The 19915-nt window shown below is 44.1% G+C and overlaps 1 protein-coding gene across 2 annotated transcripts in view; it reads left to right on the top strand.

Moving 5' to 3' along the window:
• Positions 1-14633, top strand: part of FOXK1 (forkhead box K1) — a 48466-nt gene extending 33833 nt beyond the window's left edge. Inside the window, exons 3-9 of one of the 2 annotated variants that reach the window (XM_065850413.2) lie at positions 3241-3397; positions 4672-4818; positions 6530-6723; positions 7874-8040; positions 8750-9031; positions 11184-11408; positions 13614-14633. In XM_065850413.2, coding sequence (XP_065706485.2) covers positions 3241-3397; positions 4672-4818; positions 6530-6723; positions 7874-8040; positions 8750-9031; positions 11184-11408; positions 13614-13834 — 1393 coding nt within the window. In that variant the 3' untranslated portion in view covers positions 13835-14633. Of the gene's footprint in view, positions 1-3240; positions 3398-4671; positions 4819-6529; positions 6724-7873; positions 8041-8749; positions 9032-11180; positions 11409-13613 lie in introns of both variants that reach the window. The other variant, XM_065850411.2, reaches the window with a different exon arrangement.
• The last annotated feature ends 5282 nt before the right edge of the window (positions 14634-19915 follow it).

The following is a 19915-nucleotide window of genomic DNA, read 5'->3' as shown; positions in this document are numbered from 1 at the left end:
TTTTCTCAATAAAAGATTATAGTATTAAAATGGGCGAAGTTATCACCAAGTATCGATGCAATATGAATATCCAACAAATCCTAATCATTGCCCCCACGCTTGCTTTTTGCTTTATAGCACAAACAGGTGCTTGTAGGGAAAAGTCTTTGTTCCATAATATTTTTAAAGGGGGTGTGAACACATGCAAGCATCCCCGGCTCTGGGTGGCGAGGAGAATTCCAGGAACTCCAGGAAGCTGATGTCACTGCATTGTGTTTGCTCGTGTTCTTTTGACTGCACCAATGTTTAATTTTAACTTAACCCTAAGAAGGGGTATTTTTAGTAAAACTGTTTCTTCACTCCTTCTGTCCCATGGTGCGGGGGGAACAGATTGCGTCTCCTTGGTTTTTCCAGTAGTCAGCTCTTTCTGCCCCCCCTCAGAAGAGCTCTCTGATTGACTGAGAGCTTGAACTCCTGGTACTGTGTGTTACCCCATCGCTTTGCATGGAGCAGCTAAATGTTCCTGTGGCCTGTGTCTCTTGATTTGGTCACTGATCCATGGTGGAAGGAGGCAGGTCTACCTGGACAGGAGTGCTCCATTCTGGTAAAAGAACAATACACCTTCCAAACCTTCTGCTACAGCTGTGGGTGTCCCAAGGGACGGCTGCTTCTTCGGGGGACTATCATGTTCTTCAGTGACCATCTACTGAAAAAGGCTGGCTTTTCTAAAAGTTTACAACACTTCAGGTTGGAGGGGCTTTGCCAGCATTCAAGGCAATCATAGCCCTGCAAAGTAAGGCAAGAGATATGAGATCATACTTAAAACGCATTATCAGCCTCAGAAGATAAAAATTGAACAGCAAAAACTGGATTACTTGCTCTGCTGACCTTGAATAAATGAATCAATTAATGTATTTGAACTGCATGGGACAATCTTTGAAGCCACACTGGTTTTATTTGTTTATTTACAAAAATGGGGAGAGGAGGATTTAGAGCTCTGTGCAGTTCATGGATGTACTGGAGAACTTTTCTCTCTTCTGTATCTTTGACCTGAGTTTGGCTGCTGTCTCTGTGATTTGTTGTTCATGTATTTCTGCAGACAAAAATTGGAAAACTCTGTTTCATCCTATTGCATTCCTAGTCCATGTGTTACAATTATTGCTTGGGTGCCAAACACCAAGATAAAAAGAACTGCTGTGTTTTTGGTTCGTCATTGTTTCATGTATGAAAATGACTTCCATTTGTAATTATCTACACATTGTAAGAAGCGTGTATGTGGAGAAGCTATTGAAAAATGACAGCCGAATAATTAAATTCGCACCATGTCCTCATGTGAATACTAAGACATCAAGAGTGTCTTCTGTGGTTTAGCATTATCCACTTCCAAAGTGTGGAATAGTGAGCTTTGATTCATTTTCCTGCACAAACAGGTCTCTGCTTCTTGAAAGACTAGGTAAGAAATGCCTTTATCTCTAGAAGAGGGAGATTTATACATGTGGACTCATCGACATTATATACCTTGCACCTCCTGAAAGCTTCACCTCCTACTGCGCTTCTGAAGAACATCACCCATTAACACCAAGGCCTATGGGTGGGCGCTGAAAGGGCTGGCAGGTGCTGTGCAACACTTTACATGGCTGAGATATGGGAGATGGGTGAGCCTGGGGTTCCTATTGCAAGGGTTTGTCATGCCTGAATATTTCTGTTGCCTTTTCCCTCCCCCCTGGCCCCCCACTCCCATAATTCACTTTTAAAAGAAGCCAGTCTTGGTTGTGCTGAGCTCAACGCTGCAACCATTTGCAAAGACGCCACAAGGAGAAGCAGGACTTCTCGGTTTGCAGGCTGGACTGCGGTAGGAAACGGTCATTCCTTACTGTCACATTGCTCATGCACCCAGGGTATTGCCCATTGGGCAAACAGGGGTTATCTCAGTGTTTCCTCTCCATCCACACAGGGGAAGCTATTTAGACAGTCACCTTTTTGAGGAAGGGACCGCGTTCTGTGTGTTTTCATTCAGCATTTAGCGCAGTGCTGTGATGGAGTGCAAGTTACTGCATTTATTTGTGTTGGGCTTAGCGCTGCTGCTGGGCCTTTGACTGGTAAGAGGATTGTTTATGCCAGTCCTACTGAATTCTAGTACCCAGCTGTGGGCTTCAATTTGCATCTTTTCATGCAATTTGAAGTGCTTGTTTTGCTACGTAAATCTTCTGTGTATTGTTTGCTTTCTTGTTCACCGTTTCTCTGCTCTTACGTAGAAGATGTGTGTAATCGTGGGATTTGAATATGCGTCACGCGGCTCTGGCGCTGCACCCTCGATCCCAGACAGCACGGAGCAGAGGAAACGGAAAAAGGGAACATGAGATTCCTGGACTCATCCTCTCCTCCCGCCCTTCCAACCCCACGAATCAAGAATGTGTGATCCCTAGACAAGCCTCTCTGATTACTTCTCATCTTGTAGCACTCACTTCTACGTGCCTGAGTGGTGCTGCAAATTATAGCGACCTTTTATTTGTTTGTAGCGTTTGATCAGCTTTAGCGTGGCTTTCCTGCTCAGTGGTTGTTCCTGTAATGCCATCTTGTGGTGGCCTTATAAATGTATTTTCTCCCTGCTAGCCAAAGCTGAGTGAACTGCTCTCTGTGGTGTACTAATATATTAGTGCCTGCAGCTCCCTTTGTTAGCTGCCTTTGTGTGCTGGTGAGTAAGGACGTCCCTGTCCCTAGCTGGGTGACACTGGTCAGGGCATCATCTTCTGAAGCTTTTGTGGTGGTGTTAGGCAGGGACTGGGTGCTTTAACTATGCTATTGTAAAAGAACGTATCCCATATCTGTTAAAATCATTGATTAAATATTGCCTGTGTTATAAGGAGAGTGGTGTGTTGTCCGTTCACAAGTTATAATAACAAGCTACTTATTTATCTAAGTATTCATCCCTGATACAGCGTATGTTGTTCTAAGTCGCTCATTGGTTTAAGTGCTTGTCTAAACACAGAGGAGTTGTTTAATACTTGGAGACTCTGCTGTCTTGTGGTTGCAGAAAGTGTGTGGGTGTGTCAGGGTTTTGTAGAAATTCCAGTTTTATCTCTGACATTTTTTCCCCTCTCTCTGTCTGGTCTTTGGATAAACCACAAGGGCAAAAATAAGTCCAGCGCATATCTGCTTCTCAGTGACCTGGGAGCTTTACTGTGCCTTAGAGAGTAAGAAATAGTGTCTTGTTAGTAAATGAAGTAGCGAATAACTGTGTTTTCTTTTTTGTCTCTCCAGTGTTCCCAACTCCTGCCCGGCCAGTCCACGTGGTGCTGGATCCTCAGGATATCGTTTTGTTCACAACATTACCTCGGATCTGCAGCTGGCAGCAGAGTTTGCCGCAAAAGCAGCATCAGAACAGCAGGCAGATGCATCTGGCGGGGACAGCCCAAAGGTTCACAGAAATATTATTTACCCAGCAGTGCTCTTTGGGAGGCTTATTAAGACCTGGCCGTTTGTTGCCAGCGCTGGATATAGTTTAAAAGGTTCTAAGAACACCCTGGCCATAAGGGCGCTGTATACAGTATCCTCCAGGATTTTGAGACCATGTCTCCAAACCAGCGTCTCATTAGTGGTAGATGATTAATCTGCTTGCTTAGCTGCCCAAAATGTATTCAAGTCGTTCATTGGAAGGGTTAAGTGAGAAGAATTTTGCTGCTGGTTTGATAAATCAAGAATCCATAAAGCAGCAGCACATTAAAATTCAGAATCCTTTTTTCTCCTTTTAATTAATGGTATTTTGCAAAACACAGTTGGAGAAAGGGATAGCAGGGGAAGAAACCAGATCCTTGCCATGAGAAATCTGCAGTCTGACTTTAAAATAAACACAGAGGCCTGTCAAGCAAGTGTTAAATGAGGAGAGTAGTAAGTGGAGTTTACATTAAAAAATAACATAGTTATAATGATCAAATTTAATTTTTGTGAGTTGATCTTCAGATCAAAGTTAAAGGTCTAGATCCAAAACCACCTGATTTGGGATTGGGTGGAGAAGCACGATACTAGGTGGCTTTTTTTTTGTAGATTGAATTCCCCTTGAGACATGAAGGGCTGTTCTTGATGGAGTAATACGAAGAGCTGGGAATATGAGATCTGGCAAACAAATTAAAGTTCCTAGAATGAAACGAATCCTGCTGGAGAGGGAAGGGACAAGATCAAGTTTCATATCGGGCTTGTTGCTGGGAGGAAAGCTGGTAGCGTACGTGCATGAAGCCTTTCTAACAAAATGTAGTTGTAGCTGGGCAGAGTTGAAGGCTTTAGTTTCAGTAAAAGCAGTGGACATACCCTACACCCTCAAACCATTTGCTTCCAATTGCTTGTACTGAATCTTTTTCCTGTGCTGGTGTAAGCACATGTGGTAAATTCAGTGGTGAATGGAACCAGATTAAATTTAGCTTCTTTGTGTGTGTTTGTGGGGAGAGGGAAGGAGATACGTCAGTCTGGTTCGGTCCTATAGTCCTGATTGTCACAAATGCTTGTACTAAATTGGGATGTGATGGTCTAAAACAGGAGTGAAAGGGAGGAGGGTGATGCTGCTCTTAGTTACCCCTGATGCTCTCTTAGCATTTGTGAAGCTACAGCTCATGTGCTCGTTTAGTTTGGGTTGTTAGTACACTCTAGAGTAGGAATTCTTTGTAAGTGACTAAATTTCTGTTTGTTTTTCCTCCTTAGGATGAGTCCAAGCCGCCCTATTCTTATGCTCAGCTAATTGTGCAGGCTATATCTTCAGCACAGGACAGGCAATTAACACTAAGTGGGATCTATGCCCACATTACCAAGCATTATCCATATTACAGGACTGCTGACAAAGGCTGGCAGGTGAGTTCTTGACACTGACAAGCCTTTAAACTGCTTTGACAGGGCTTATCTGCTTTGAAATGCATTTATCAAAGGTTTGAGGTGCTGGGAATGCAGCTCCGTATTCCCAGAGTGAATTTGTTAAACGTAAGCTAACTAGTTTGTCTGTGGGTGATTAGGTTTTTTTCAGTACTTTCTAGGGCAATGTCATGTGTTACCATCAGTCTGGTTTCTGAAACCCTTTCATTTTTGTTCATCTTTATCGATCCGCATGCTTGCTATCACTTGCTCCTCTGCCCAAATACTTGCCTGACTGCTACTCAAACCTTCACCTTGTCTTTGTTTGGCATGATCTGTCCCAGCAGAAAACATCCAGCCTAAAACTGAAGTCCCAGTTTTTAAGCATATTAATACCTTAAACCACCACAGATGTTTTGTTTTCCCCATGTGTCGAGTTTTGAATCTCAGAATGAGAACTTGGGGAACTTTGAGTCTTTGCCTTCCTTGTGATATTGAAGGAAATCTGACCAGCTTTGTAGGGGAGTTTGAATGTAGTTAACGTTAACAGATGCTAAATCAGGCTTAAATGTTCACTTGAGGGCTGATTTCAAATTTCCAGAAACCTCAGCTCCACCTGCTTTCGGACTTTTTCTTGGCATCGCACCTCTGAAATGGGTGTTGTCATTTGAATATAATACACTAATACAGCTGGAAAAGCTCTTGCAGCTGCTCATTTCATTGTGTTCAACTGGCAGGAGCAGTACTGCTTGGTGCACTTTGAGTACAGTTGGAATAAATACATTTCTGCCTCCCTGGCTTTTCCCTGCAGTTCTAATTAATTGTGGAATTCACTTCCTGCCTTAACCTGCTCGGCTGAGTTGTGCTTTGCGAACCAGTTGCTGCATCCTGCTTCAAAGAGAGCTGCTTTTCAGTGGAGGCTCAAGTTGCCTTTTCCCCTCCTCTACCAGTGGCATCGTAAGGCTTTGCTTTTGAAGAGCTCATCTAAAGCTGCTACAAAAGCTCTTGTTTTGTTTTGAGAGTGGAAAAGGAACGAGCTCATGCACACCTGGGCTTATTGAGCCTTTCTCCTAGCCCAAAACACAGTGCTATGCTCAGAGCTGAGCTTTTGCAATGAAAAGGATAATTAGTCTTGTCAACATCTAGAGAGCCATACCGTGCTAGACTGGTGCCACATAAATAATGGATTCTTCTCAGAGACAGCTGTCTGAGGGCAAGTTTGCTGGCTTGCTTTACGATTACCATGAGATGCAGCGCCCTTTAGGGCATGTTTGGGCACCCCGGTGATCGTTTGGCAGGTAAGCAGTTAGCACAGGCTCAGGCAATTCTTTCCGCTTGCCTAGAATAAAGTCTGTCTTTTGTGAGAGTTCTGATGTGGTTTTATACCCATTTCCCCCTGACTCAGCAAAAGCTCTGCTTTTATTGCTTTCCACAAAAAAGTCACTGCCGTGCCTGGCTCCAGATGTATTTAAGTGATGGTGTAGTACCAAGCAAACCCATCTTTCAGCGTGGTTAGCAGAACCTCTGACACATTTCCCCAGGTTTTCTCTTGCAGTTCTCCTGTGGCTTTGGAGCTGCGTGAGTTCAGTGCCTTGTTTTGCTCTTCAACACTGTGTGAATTTTATTTTCTCCAAGCTGTGGGGTGAAACCCATTCGTCTTTGTTCTATGCTTCCTCGTGGCAAAATAATCATCTCATTCCTCTGCTTCCTGCAGAATTCCATTCGGCACAACCTCTCCTTGAACCGCTACTTTATTAAAGTCCCGCGCTCCCAGGAGGAGCCTGGAAAGGGCTCCTTTTGGCGAATTGACCCTGCCTCTGAAGCCAAACTAGTAGAGCAAGCGTTTAGAAAACGAAGGCAAAGAGGAGTGTCCTGCTTCCGAACACCTTTTGGGCCTCTGTCCTCCAGGTAACTTCAGCTTCCTCTGTCCTCTGCGCCAAACTCATTACAAAGAAAACAAGCAAAAGTTTCTCCTGAAGTACAGTGAGCAAACTTTGCTTCTGTTCATAGTTTGAGAGGTAATGCAGTTAGATAGTCCTGAGGCATAATCTGAAAATCGTTCTGACTTCTTAAGTGTTTAACAAAAAGAAATCCGGAACCAAACTCCAAAAATGCATCAAATAACATATCTGTTTTGGCATCATTTCAAAGAAATTCAAAGCAGTTATCACTAGAGTAAGTGTTTTCAGGTGCCAATCTCTCATTTCAGGAAAGCTGTGTTTAGATGTGGCTTAGATCATAGTAGGGATAAATTTTGTGGTATTTAAAACACTTTCCTATAGGGAAGATTGGGTTAATCACGGTTGTCAGCAGTGAAGCGATGGGAGGGGTGTTCTGTGTAACTGCAGAAGGGGACCTGTGTGCGGTGACAGCTTTTCTGAGCCCTGTAGCTGTGAGGATAAGATTTGCAGTTCAACATGAGCTGGAACAATTTAATGTAACATTCCTCCCACACCTCATTTCTTTTCTTTGTGTTAAAATAGGGGTAAACAGGAGAAGAGGCTTTCGGCTTATCAACTGCTCTATATCGTTTGTCATTAGGGAAATGTTTTATTTGTCATGTTTGGTGCCCACATGGGACCAGAGGTGGGGGAACCAAGTGGTTGGGACGGAGAGGCATCAGGGAAAAGAGGGAGCAGCTGCTCTATAAGCATATGTGGGGCCAGACACTTGCATCTGCGTTGCATCTTTCTTCCTCTCCCTGTCACTTGCAAACACTGACAAAGATCCTTTGAGAATGGCCTGAAATTATAAAACTGATGTGAACATGAGGCACTTCCAGCTTCTCTGTCAGCAGTGGATCTTAAAATGAAATGTGAAGCGTAATCTCAAGGGTCCAGTTTCCTTCAGCAAGGAATAATAGACAGTGTTTGGTGCTAAAGCATTTGTGAGGTTACTGTGTACCTTTCAAGTCTTCCTAGCAAGACTGTAGTGGGTACTGTGGAAGAAAGGCCGTACTTCTCCTAGAGGATCCTGTGTGGAGATAACTCCTGTTCTCTGCTGCTGTCTTGTGGTTGAAATGCATCTACACTTACCAACACACTGTTCTGGTTTCCAGGAGTGCTCCTGCCTCCCCGACTCACCCTGGCCTGCTGTCCCCTCACTCTAGTGGCCTACAGACTCCAGAGTGCCTGTCCCGGGAGGGCTCCCCCATTCCACATGATCACGATTTTGGGTCAAAGTTAGCCTCGGTTCCAGAGTATCGATATTCACAGAGCGCACCTGGTGAGTAGCTCTTGTTTCGTAGAGGGCAACTGTTCAATTGCACCAAGTTCAGCGCAGGAGTGCTTCTGCCGGTGTGTTACAGGAGGTTCTAGGTCTCTCTTTCCGCTTTGTTTTTAGAGACTGGTGATGCATATGCAACATCAGACCATTTTTCTTACTAGTCTTTGGATGAGGGGACAGGAGATAAAAGAATGTATAGAAACACATGAGCTAACCTTGAATTAGGTGGCTCGAAAGAACTGACAGCAGAGTAACCGTGGCAGTGCGTAACTCACTCACAGTAATTCACCAGCCTTCTGGATATGATCACCTTCGCTACACAGAGCTCTGTAGTGCTGTGGCTAGGGCCTTGGTAATTTGTTAAGCCCTAGTAAGGATCTGCGTGGCAGCTGTGCTAGAACTGGACCAATGTATGGGGTGTTCCTGGTGAAATTGGAACACAAAGCTCATTAAGCAAAGCTTCAGGGGGGTTTTTTTGTGCTTATTGTGGGTTTTGTTCACAGGAATGTGCTCAGGTGGCAAGAAACATTTTTGTAAGGTAGGAAAGAGAAGATTGAAGGTGGTAGTTTTGAAGCCTTATTTTTTTGCTCTGTACCACCACTCCTGCCAGTGCTAAAGGACTGAGTATGGTCAACTAGAAGTGCATAGGTGAAATGAAAGGAGGTCTTTTTACCTCTCCTATTAATGTATGCTTCTCTCTTCTGCTTAGGATCTCCAGTCAGTGCCCAGCCAGTGATTATGGCTGTTCCTCCCCGACCATCTACACTGGTGGCAAAACCAGTCGCGTACATGCCAGCATCGATAGTGACTTCCCAACAGCCTTCGTGTCATGCAATTCACGTCGTTCAACAAGCTCCCACTGTTACAATGGTCCGAGTTGTGACCTCCTCTGCAAACTCTGCGAACGGATACATCCTCACAAATCAGGGCACAGCAGGGGGAGCTCACGAAGCTGCAGGAGCAGTGTTGGACTTAGCTGGTGACCATCGAGGTAGCATTTCATTCCTGTAATAAGCTTGGGAGTGGGTGGTCAAATACTGTTTCAATCACTGCGTGCTTAGGCCTCAATAGGAGATGCTTCCCCAGGTAAAACTTCAGCCAAGTAAGAGTTCGTCTGTTTGATGACTCCACCAGAGAGCAGGACAACTGTGTTCGCTTGCCTCCTGTGGGGAGCAAATCCAACAGACTTTGGAGACTTAGAAAACATGCAGTGCTTTAAATATTTATATTATCCCAAATATCAATATTACACCTGTGTAGTGGTCAGCTGGGTGTGCTGCAGAAGTGTGTGCTGCTTCTAGCCTAAAGAGTTGGCCTGGGAAATGCTGAAACTCTGCTTCAGGATGGTCTTGTAAATGAATGATTGAGCCCTTCTCTCCCACAGGCCTGGGTTCCTAGAGAAAAGCGTGTGCTTCTGGAAGTGCAGGCAGGGCTCCATTAAAACATCTTCCAAAACCAGTTACAACAAAGGCCTCTTTTTTTTTTTTTCCCTAAGCTGGAAATTCCAGCCTTGGAGGATTTAGTGAGTTAAATGTTTTCTTGCTGTGATCTTGACACCATCTTGGCTGCTCACCGTTTCAGAAGGGCTTAGTGCTACACAATGGGTGTGTGACTAGTTGCTCTGGTCGCTTTTATATGGGCAGTGGGGCAGTGGTGCTTCTCTAAGGGAAAGAAGAATATCACAAAGACCTTCTCCTACTGCAGCAGCAGGACCACTGGCATTTTTAGTTCAGCACTGGTTATCTTGCTTGAGTTTCACTTGCATTCTCTAGAAATTCCTGTCAGAATCCCATACATGTTCCTGGAACACCAACAGTTGCAGCTGCCTGTCTTGTCACCTGCTCCCTTCTTTCATTGACTAGTTCTTGCTGTCATATATTCTTTCCCTACTTGTCCCTCTCTTATTCCTTGTCCCTCTCTTATTCCCACTCATACCCTTTCCTAGTCTCTACCTTCCCTTTGTTTTTCCTGGTTGCTCCATTTTTCCTTCATCACGTCCCAGTTTTCCCTGCCTTTCACTCCCCTCTTCCCATCAACCTGCCTCTGCAAGGCCTCAGTGTTTATGTCTCGCTACTTTTTTTTTTAATGTTAAAATGGGAGAACTCTTTTCTTCCTACGGGACTAATGAGGTTATTTTTCCTGCCTTCCTTCTCTGCTTTGAGACCCAAAGAGCTCCTGAAAGAGGAGCATGACTCTCCTCTCCTGTGTGTCCAGTGGAAGACTGTCCTGTAGCTGTTACCAACCTGCTTAATTGACCCTTATTTATCCTGGGAAGTGAGATTACTGTTTGAGAGCCCTCAGCCACCTATTTCTATTGAGGAGCTCAGCCCTCTTTTTAATTTTTGTTCCTCCCTCATTGTTTCTTCCCGTACTTCCATAGCTGGCAGAAGCTTGCAATTGTGGGAGGACCTCCTTTTAAATCAACCTACGTGCGGGCCTGACAGCAAGCTGTTGCAGACTTTTGGCTTCAGGCATTGTTTAAGATGCTAATGTCTTCTCCTGCTGTGTGGTATTGAGAGTCAGGCCAATTTGCCTGTAATTAGAAAGTAAGCTATGAGATTTGCAGTGCCTGCTGTCCATATCACAGCTAGAGTGTGCCAATGAAGAAGATGGGCTTTTTTAGGACAAAGAGTCAAGTTTATAATTTTTTTTTTTCCTGAGTGATTTGTGCTGTAAGAAAAATGTTCTTAGTACTGATAAAGTGTGCGTGCAATAGAGAATATTTTAGTGTTTTCCAGTATTCATCCTGTACCTTCTGATGTGCTTCAAAATAAGCATTTCAGAGAGACTGATCTTCCCTATTCTCACATCCCTGACTGCAGTGTTTTTCCCCTAATGAGTGGGATGAGTGAACCACTAAACCATTACCTTTTAAGAACTGACTCCACTGTATGAATCAGCCTGCAGAAAGTGTGTCTGATCCTGCCTAAAGAGTTGCAGGCACTTTGCACAGTATTAGGCCTCTAGGAATATTCACAGCTCCTTGGAGCCCAAATATATTACTTTTGTGATTAAGCTGCCTCAGCTTGAGAAGCTGTGATTTCTGTTCTCACTCTGTAAACCTTGTAGGACATGTCATTAATGAGAACAAAGTCTGCTCCTAATGATGGTAAACGGTTGTTGTCTGTTCTACTCTTAAGCAGGCATGGATGAAAAGCCAACAATCGCGTTCGCCACGATACCTACAGCCAGCCGTGTCATTCAGACAGTCGCCAGTCAAATGGCGCAGGGTGTTCCAGGACAGACAGTCACCATCCTGCAGCAGGCAGCTCCGGTGACCATTGGGCAGCACCAGCTCCCCGTGCGGGCAATCACTCAGAACGGGAAACACGCTGTCCCCACCAACAGCATCACCGGCAGTGCTTACGGTACGCTCCGTTTCCATCCCTCTCTGGTGCTTGATCACTCTCTGAACTCAGCAGTTAGATTGTAGAGCTGTAAGGGTTTTCTCTTCTTAGCTATACAAGTTATTCCCTGTTTCTGATTCCGAAGTTGTCAGTTCTTCAACTTCTGTAGCTGTAAATGTCAGTGTTAGATGTCCTGTCCACCTGTGCTCCACTGGAATAGTATTGCTACCTACTGTTGCCTCTGAAAAGTCCAGTGTCTTTCCTCTGTCCTTGGCTATGCATTTATTACTACTTACACTCTCTACTTTTTGAGGTTTACTTGTTGAAAGCGTTAGAGATTCTTGTGCAGAGCCTGTTTTCATTTGTTTTCTTCTGACAAACAGCCTTTGCTTTCGGCGTGCCAAATAATAAAATTTCCATGGTGCTCTTTACATCTTCTAAAATATGACTCCACAGAGGATTAAGAAAATAACATACTTTCCCGTCTTAAGGTTTTAGAGCCTGAGAGAAATAAGATCTATTTCATCAGGTGAATGAATGCAGGATGTTTCATATACATGATGTGTTCTAATCGTTTGTCAAGCCTGATTTCTAAAATCCCATACTAGCTCCATCTTGGCAGCCTCCTCTTGTTGCTTGGTCATCACTGCTGGTTTTGTCCAGTTAAGGATGATGACTGGGGATGGAAAATGCAGGTTTCTTACTGCCCTTTTCAATGAGATGCTAAGCACCTCTGCTGGCCCAGACTGCTGCTTACAGGGACTTGGAAATGAAGGGCACTGGTAGGATTTTGTTGGCTTTCATGAAGCAAAGCAGGAATTTTCTACAAAATTTTTTACCACGTCTATGTACAGTGTCACCTGAATTGCAAGAATCTTGATAGTGATAAGGTTTTTATGCAAGTGGAATATTCAAATATTAAATAGATCAGATAGGTGGAGTTGCTGCTACCCAGCAGCAGTGTTTGTCTAATGTAGGATCAGTTTTTTATCTAACGTTTTTATGTTGAGGTGTTCTAATCTCACCAAAGTTTTTCTAGCTCTCTAATCGAACTGGAAAATATTCCAGTTGCATCTGGGGTTTTTTGTAAGTGGTAGTGAATTTTCTGTTCACAAAACAAAGTCTGAGTCTCTTGACTGAACAAAGTTAACTTCTGTTCAGCTGCATGGTTGGGGTTCTCTAGGTCTCGGAGCTGTAACTGGCGACTGCCCTTGTCCTTGCCCTATTTTATTTCTTTATCCTTTTGATACTCTACAGGCTCCTTCCCATGCCTTGGTGGAAGTTGCTGGGCTTTGAGGGCCTTTGTTCTGTTTTCTTTGTTTATTTATCCTAAGGCTTCTTTTTTGATGCGTTTAGCAGTGAACACACCACTAATGTTCTGTCATTCCATCCCTTGCAAATCAGTCTGGAGGGCAGAGGATGTCCTGTCTCCTGAGTCCCCTTTGGCTGCCTCTCCGATTGATGCAGAGTCCAAAAACTGAATGTGTTTTATTTTCCAGGCAGTGTTGTGTGCCAAAGCCAGTGTGTAAGCACATTCTCTGTCTGGAACTAGGAATTGTAGACATTTTTACGGAGGGTTGCTACTTAAATTGTCTTTTATCTCACCACTTTTATTAATGGGAGGGAGAGAGCTTTTGTCAGTACTAGAATACAAGATTGGGAGCCAGAAATTCCTACATTCTGATCCAAGTTCTGATGGGATGCATTTGGTTGTCTGGGGTAAGCTTTTTTCCCCTGCCCCTTTTTAAAAATGACATGTCAGTACACTCAATATTTGGATTGTAATCTGGTTTCCCAACAGCCTGGCTGTTCTTACTGTGCAGGCAGGGCTAAAGAGAGCTCCCTAAACTGAAGGCACAGTACACAGATGTTGCTGCTTGCAAGAAGTTCCGGTTGGAGGTGGCCAGAGAATTACCTCTCAAAGAGGAGGTCTGCTGTAATTTTAACATCCGGAGATGAACACTAAGCTGGCAATGCCTTGTTTGACAATGGGTAGGAAGAAAATGGTTCTTCTGTGAAAGGAGTTATTACCAGTTTGGTAAACTTGCACAAGGCTGAAATTGAGAGGAGAGAGACAAGGCTAGCAAGCCTTACAAAATGGGCTTGAAAACAGCACTTGAATATGTGCCAGCTGTTGCATTTGACCATGTTTTGTTTTCTGGAATAGCAAACGCTCGTGATACTTCATCACATTAATTCTCCTTCTTTCTCTCCTCCTTTTCCCAGCTCTTACAAATCCATTGCAGCTTCTTGCAGCCCAGGCCAGCTCGTCCACTCCTGTCGTAGTCAGCCGGGTGTGTGAGACCGGGACCGAAGAGCCAGCAGCCGCCTCTTCCAGCGAACCCGAAGTCAAAAGACCCCGGATAGAAGAGTCCAGCGGAGCAGTCCCAGCCCAAACTGGAGTCATCACATCTACGGTGCCACAAGGACAGGCCACCAGTGAATGAAGAACCGGTGGGAGGAGCTGGAGTGATGCGGGGTGGGCATGGGATGGCAGCAGCCCCTAAAGCAGCTTTCAAAGAAAACAAACCACAACTGTAACAGTTCAAAATATAGCGAATAACGAGCCCTTTTTAAAGTCAGATTTTTAACTGGGAGGTCAACAGCTGTTAGAATCACAAGGTGCCAAAAAGAATGGAAACCCCCTCCCAAGAACCCATACCTGGAACTCTGTTCTGTCTTTACCTATGGGATACATTTTCCTTTTTTTTTTTATAAAATTCAAAAAACATACAGACAACTGATTGTATGACTGCTGGGATATTTTTTTAACTGTCCTTTCCCCTTTTGGCTCCAAGGGGATGGGATTTGCAGTTCAGCATCTAAAGGAATGTAACACAAATACAATCTGCTCCCTGGAAAGAAAACTCCTCCTTTTCTATGCCTTAATACTGTACTTCTCAGAGCTTTGAACCATAGGACCATTTTAAAAAGGCCACCTAAAGCAATCAAATGCTGAAAGATGGGTGCAGTATCTCACAAAAACAGCATTAAAGAAACATGGTACCAAGCTTAAAGAAAAAGGCAAATGATTAAAAAAAAAAAAGAAAAGAAACAGAAAAATTCTGGATATGAACGAATGTTTATTTATGTGGGAATTCAGGAGGAAGAGTTACAGGGCTCAACCACCTGGATTTCCAGATGCAATTTCTCTCCATTCCCTCTGAGGGAGAATAAGATGACAGAGGAACTGTATTAATTTGGTTCCTGTAAAGATATTAAAAACAAAGGGTGTTGTACCTTCAATGTTTTCTTACAATTATTCATCACTTACTCTGGACAACAGCCGAAGTATCTGAGGATGACATGGGGAAGGGTGTCTCCAAAAGGTTCTGTGCACGTTCAGTTGATTGCATCCTGTGCTGGAGCCACAGGTTTTGTTCAAAATAGCACTGTAGGTGAAGACATTGCCACTGTCTCTTGTCAACTCAAGAAAATATTGGTTGGTCTTCTGCACTAGAACGATCTGCCGTTGCCTCCCGTTGGGACTGGGGTCCTCGACTAGATGGATGGTGGTCAGGAGGCCAGGGCTGGGTGGGCGTTGTCACCGACCCTGCGCTGTGGCTCACAGCACAGCTCCTGAGAGCTGGGGTGAGAGGCAGCCGAGTTCATACGGTGTTGAATACAAATTCTGTATGTGTGGAGAGACCGAGGCAAAAGAGAAGCTTTATTTTCCATGTGGCAAAAGTCACTGGGGGTCTTAAACAGGTTTTCCAAAAGGAATGTGGAGGTTTCCTTTCATTGCCCAGCTCCCTCTCCCATCTCTTCTCCCTTGGGGACCACTGGGGTTGGCCAGTAGGAGGAGGCTTTTATTCCAACTAAATTCCAGGCTCTTCATGTACTACAAGTACATCTTATGAGGGAAGTGGATTTGAGTCACTTCAGCCACACGGAGCGGTGGCTGTGTGTGACACCTTGTGACTGGCAAAAATAAATCAACCCATGTAGCCTCCAGCTAACCCTTTTGGTTTTATGCCTGTTTGCGATCCCCTTGGCTAACATCTTCTGGCAGCACAGCAGAGAGCTTTTAATTTAGAAAACATTATGGCTTCGGTAACGGCAAAAGAGATTTAGCAGGAATGGAATATGTCTCTGGTAGGTTATCCCCCAACCTCTACTGATTTATTGTCAGGTTACTGTTGTACAGTTTGACAATGCTTTTGCAGAGCAGAGAGGCAAGCCCACTGCATAAATACGTTGTAAAAAGACTTCCCCGATGTGCAGTGAATGATGCTGTCGTTACGTCTGTGGGGTTTAGGGGTCAGGCACAACAGTTCAACATCTGCTGGAATTTGGAGGGAGGGAGGAAATCCGCAAGGTAACAGCTGGCATCACTTCTTCCCTTCTAGATTTCCTTTCTCTTTGCCAAACCCTATTCAACAACCAAGTCTCACCTCTTGAATAAAACTCAGCCGTGTTTTATTCTCAAGCCAATTGTTTCACGAGAGATATTTCTGAGAGAAGAATTCCTTGGTCTCATGATTCGCAGTTAGACTCTGCAGTGAGAGGCACACGAAGTGTTCGAGACAGTTCATTTATCTACAGCTAGGCTTTCATCGTCGAGGTGTGTGCCTTTAGTGACAAGTTATTAGGTTGGATTTTAGTATTTTGAAAAGATTTTGTGAAGGAGGATTGTCACAAACCACAAATTGAAGCAGGCCGACCTCCTGCTGTCACTTTTCCTGCTAGGAAGGTTGAAGAGCACCCGGATTAGCTCCGCTTTCTGTAGCCTTTTCAGAGCCAGAATTCAATAAAATGGGCTTCAAGGAAGAACGCACGAGTGAGAGTGCAGCATAGTTTGTGATGCATCATTATGGTTGGGTGAGTGCTGGTTTAGATAGAGCCCTGAGGCCGGGAGCTTTCCTGGAGCAGAGGAATCTTTGGGTTTCCAGTACGTCGGGTGAGTCAGCGCAAGATGAGCAACCAACATGAAGCTGCTAAAGTTTTGTGGATTTTTCTTTACGGCTGCTTTTTCTCTTAGGAAGTCTAAATAACTAGGCCCTAAACTTCTGTAGACTGGTCCGGCACCATAGAGTGACAGCATCTGAATCGCGGTGTTTTCATACACCAGCTGCTGCTTTATCGATACCTCTTGAAAGTCTGTCCTCAGGTTGCATGTATAGATCTGCCTCTTTAGTATTTAGAACTGAATAATACATTCTCACTCTTCCTTTCGTGGCTCATAGTACCTGCTGGTTGAGGGATGTGCAAATATCTGTGATCTGTTCACCCATTCTGCTTGAGGTGTCTGGAGCTTCGCAGCTCATCCTATCGGAGGATTTTTGCTTTATGAGTCTGCTGCATCCCCCTGCTGCTGGGGGAAGCAGCCGTTCCACTTGACAATATATTTTTAATAGGTTTGCCTATACATTGCCTATATCATTGCCTGATACTAGGCAGAATAACTTCTTACTAAATCCTGTAGAGAGCTGTGGAAGAATGTAGTCCTTATCTGGAACACATGAGGTGGGGACATCTTGTTTCAGGCTTCCAGATGAATTCTTGCAACACGCTGCTCCGTCTGGAAGACGCTATCGCTCTTTTTCCATATCAGTCCTGACTCCCCGGACTTTGTTTTGAGCACTGCAGAGGAATGAAAATTAATGTGATAGTAGAATTAAGCCTTCAACTAGGAAGAAAACATTACTGGTTACATGCAGTACTTGGATTATTTTTAAATGGATCGCCTAACTTGTTTTTGTCTAAAAAGTTGCATCTCATCCACAGTTTTATTAACTGAGGGAGGTTTGAGGGGGAGAGGAATAGGGGGCTTCACTGCATCTTCTGCTGTCTGTGTAATGAGAGTCTAACCATGTTTCGTATTTAACCTGATAGAAGTTAGACCTGGGAAAACTTTAAAACTGACTTCTTATCTGTGAGTTCACTGTTGATTTTTCTTTTCCCTGCTCTCTATCTTAGGCAATGACAAAAAACTAATTTGACTTTGATAGTGGTCAGTTTATAGCAACTTTTGTTGCCTCAGTTTGCAAAAGCTGAATGCAGTTGTTCTTGTTGTGTTTTCCGCTGGAATTCCTTAATTATTGTTTTGTCTTGACCTTGGCTCTTGTGATAGGAAGCTTTTTACAGTGAGATCTATTTAATCTGATTTAGTGATAACACAACACGGTGCTGAGCACAGAATTAAAGTTCGTGATTAGCTCATATATTCTTTTCAACTCCTTTTTTTCCCGTATTCCTCCCTCCCCCAAACCATTAACGGTGTCCCCTGTAGCATATCCAGTCATTTTTATCCACTGACAGGAACAGCATCTTGCATTAAGTTTTACCCAAGGACTCGAGGACGACGATACCAGTGGGATACTTGGGGCTCCAGAACAGATTGAGAAAGGTCAATTTGGTCACCCTGTATTTAATTTTCATGCTGTGTCGGAGGCATGCTACTGTTGGGCACAGCGTATTCAGCAAAGTGTTTTCAGAGACACATTAAAGCTTTGGAAGAGGAAAGAAATAGTTAAGTAACAGCTGAAGCCTTTACGGTGCTTCTGCAATCAGTGTCATGGTCTAGTGTCAGATTTGGGAGGGGAGGAAGCTTGGTTTTGTGTATTTTAGGCATCTGTCTTGTGTACTGACTTAGAACTGTCATTCAGAGTTAACTTCCACATTTTTTCCCCCTTTTTCAGTAGGGAAATGCCAACAGTAAAATAAAACTTGAAGCACAGAAGGTGAGGGACTTGTATCTAAGCAAGAGAGAGCATCTGACCTGAGCTTTCATACCGTGTGGTGTGGAACACCTTGCACTGACCACTGGGGATGTTGAATTGAACCTTTCATCTGTGTTAGCAAGGAGGTTTCCCAGTGAGATATCTGGTGTTGCTCTGATGTGCACTAACATATAGATGAATGTCAAAACGTAGGGTGAAAGGAGAAACTGAAGTTTGGGGATCTTGGGTGACAAAGATTTAATTTAGCAGTAGTTCTATATCTTTCTATAGAGGATGAAAAGCTGCATCTTCAAGCTGATTGTATCAAAGGATTAAATTCCAGCTGGTTGGTTGTTTCATCTTTGTTTCTCAGGTTTAAACTATGACTTATAAATCGTAGTTTATCACTGATAAACGTAGATCACATAAAACTGCAGTATTAGGGAAGATCACATCTGTCAGTTTGTTGTCTCTGCCATTAGCCAGTTGTAGCTGTGTAGAGATGTAGAATAAATTGGGTTGAAAGAACCCAGGCTTCTGGAGGCCTCTGCTACAACCTCTTCCTCCGAGCAGGTACAGACGGATCATGTTGCCATGTCCTTGCCCAGCTGAGTTTTTAGTGTCTCCAAAGGCGGAGGCTCCACAAGACTCTGGTCCCTGTTCCACTCTGACCACCCACAGATGACAACTTTTCTCACATATCTGAGAAGCATTTCCCACACAGCTGCACGTGTTCATTGCCTTTTGTTGTGTCACGTCACACCTCTGAGAAGAGCCTCGCTCTGCCTCCTCTGCATCTTCCAAACACGTAGTTGAAGATACCACTAAGAGTTTTTTCCCCCTTTGCCTTTTTTTTTCCTGAAGGCTGAACCAACCTGATTGTCTTGATCTCTTCTTGTACATCATGTGTTCAAGCACTCAGGATATCGGGTGGAATTGCTGCAGAAGCTCTATGTCTGTCTTATAGTGAGGAGCCCAAAACCAGAGACAGTGCTCTAGATAGAGGCTAACGATGGAGTGGAAGAAGAATCGCTTTCCTATGACCTTTTGCAAGTACAGCCCAGTATTTGTTTGATCTTCTTTGCTGCGAGATGCACGGCTGGCTCACCCTTGGCTGCTCTGCGTACAGTGTGAGAACCAAGAGGCACAAAGGGAACCAGAAACACTCTGGATTGCATTTGTACATATGCAACAGTCTCATCCCTCTCTTCCCAGGAAGGGTGCCAGATTGGGCTTGTAGCTTTTTGAACAGGAGGCACTGCTGAAGGATCCTGATCACTTTAAAAATACCTGTGCTTTACATTCTCAAATGATACTTTTGATCCAATATGGAGCTTAGCTTGCATTTCCTCCTTGATGCAAAATCTTTCAGGTTTTGAAGTCCTGCTGCTAGTTAAGTTGGGCATTAGAAATGAACCTCCAAAGGACCATGACTAGCTTCATCATTTTGCCTTTTCTGCACACTGAGCTTTTGAGTTTGCAAATGCTGCCAGCCAGTCTCTTGGGCAGCTCCTGTTTCTGCTCCCCATCGCAGCTTTTCCCCTCGATTCGTAGTTATTTCCATCAGCTCCGGGGTTCTTTAATCCAACTCCTAATTGAATGCCATTGCTTGAAGGTCTGCATCTGGTGAGAATCTGTGTGTTAGGTTGCAGTTATCCAACAGATTGGTCAGTCGTGTAACTTCTTGTTTCCTTCTGGGTGAAAAATTATGCCAAAGCTGCTACTACTACTATAGCAAACACTACTGTCAGGAAGTGTAGCTGACAGTGGAGCCAGCTGTGCTGCAGAAAGCAGTTACACTACAAGGTCATCTGGGTTGCTGGAACTGATGGGAGTGGGAAGTGATGCCGCCTTGCATTTCGATCT

Source organism: Patagioenas fasciata, chromosome 15 (genome assembly GCF_037038585.1).
Source record: "Patagioenas fasciata isolate bPatFas1 chromosome 15, bPatFas1.hap1, whole genome shotgun sequence".
In the NCBI taxonomy this organism is placed as follows: domain Eukaryota; kingdom Metazoa; phylum Chordata; class Aves; order Columbiformes; family Columbidae; genus Patagioenas; species Patagioenas fasciata.
This window is presented reverse-complemented; position numbering and strand designations above follow the sequence as displayed.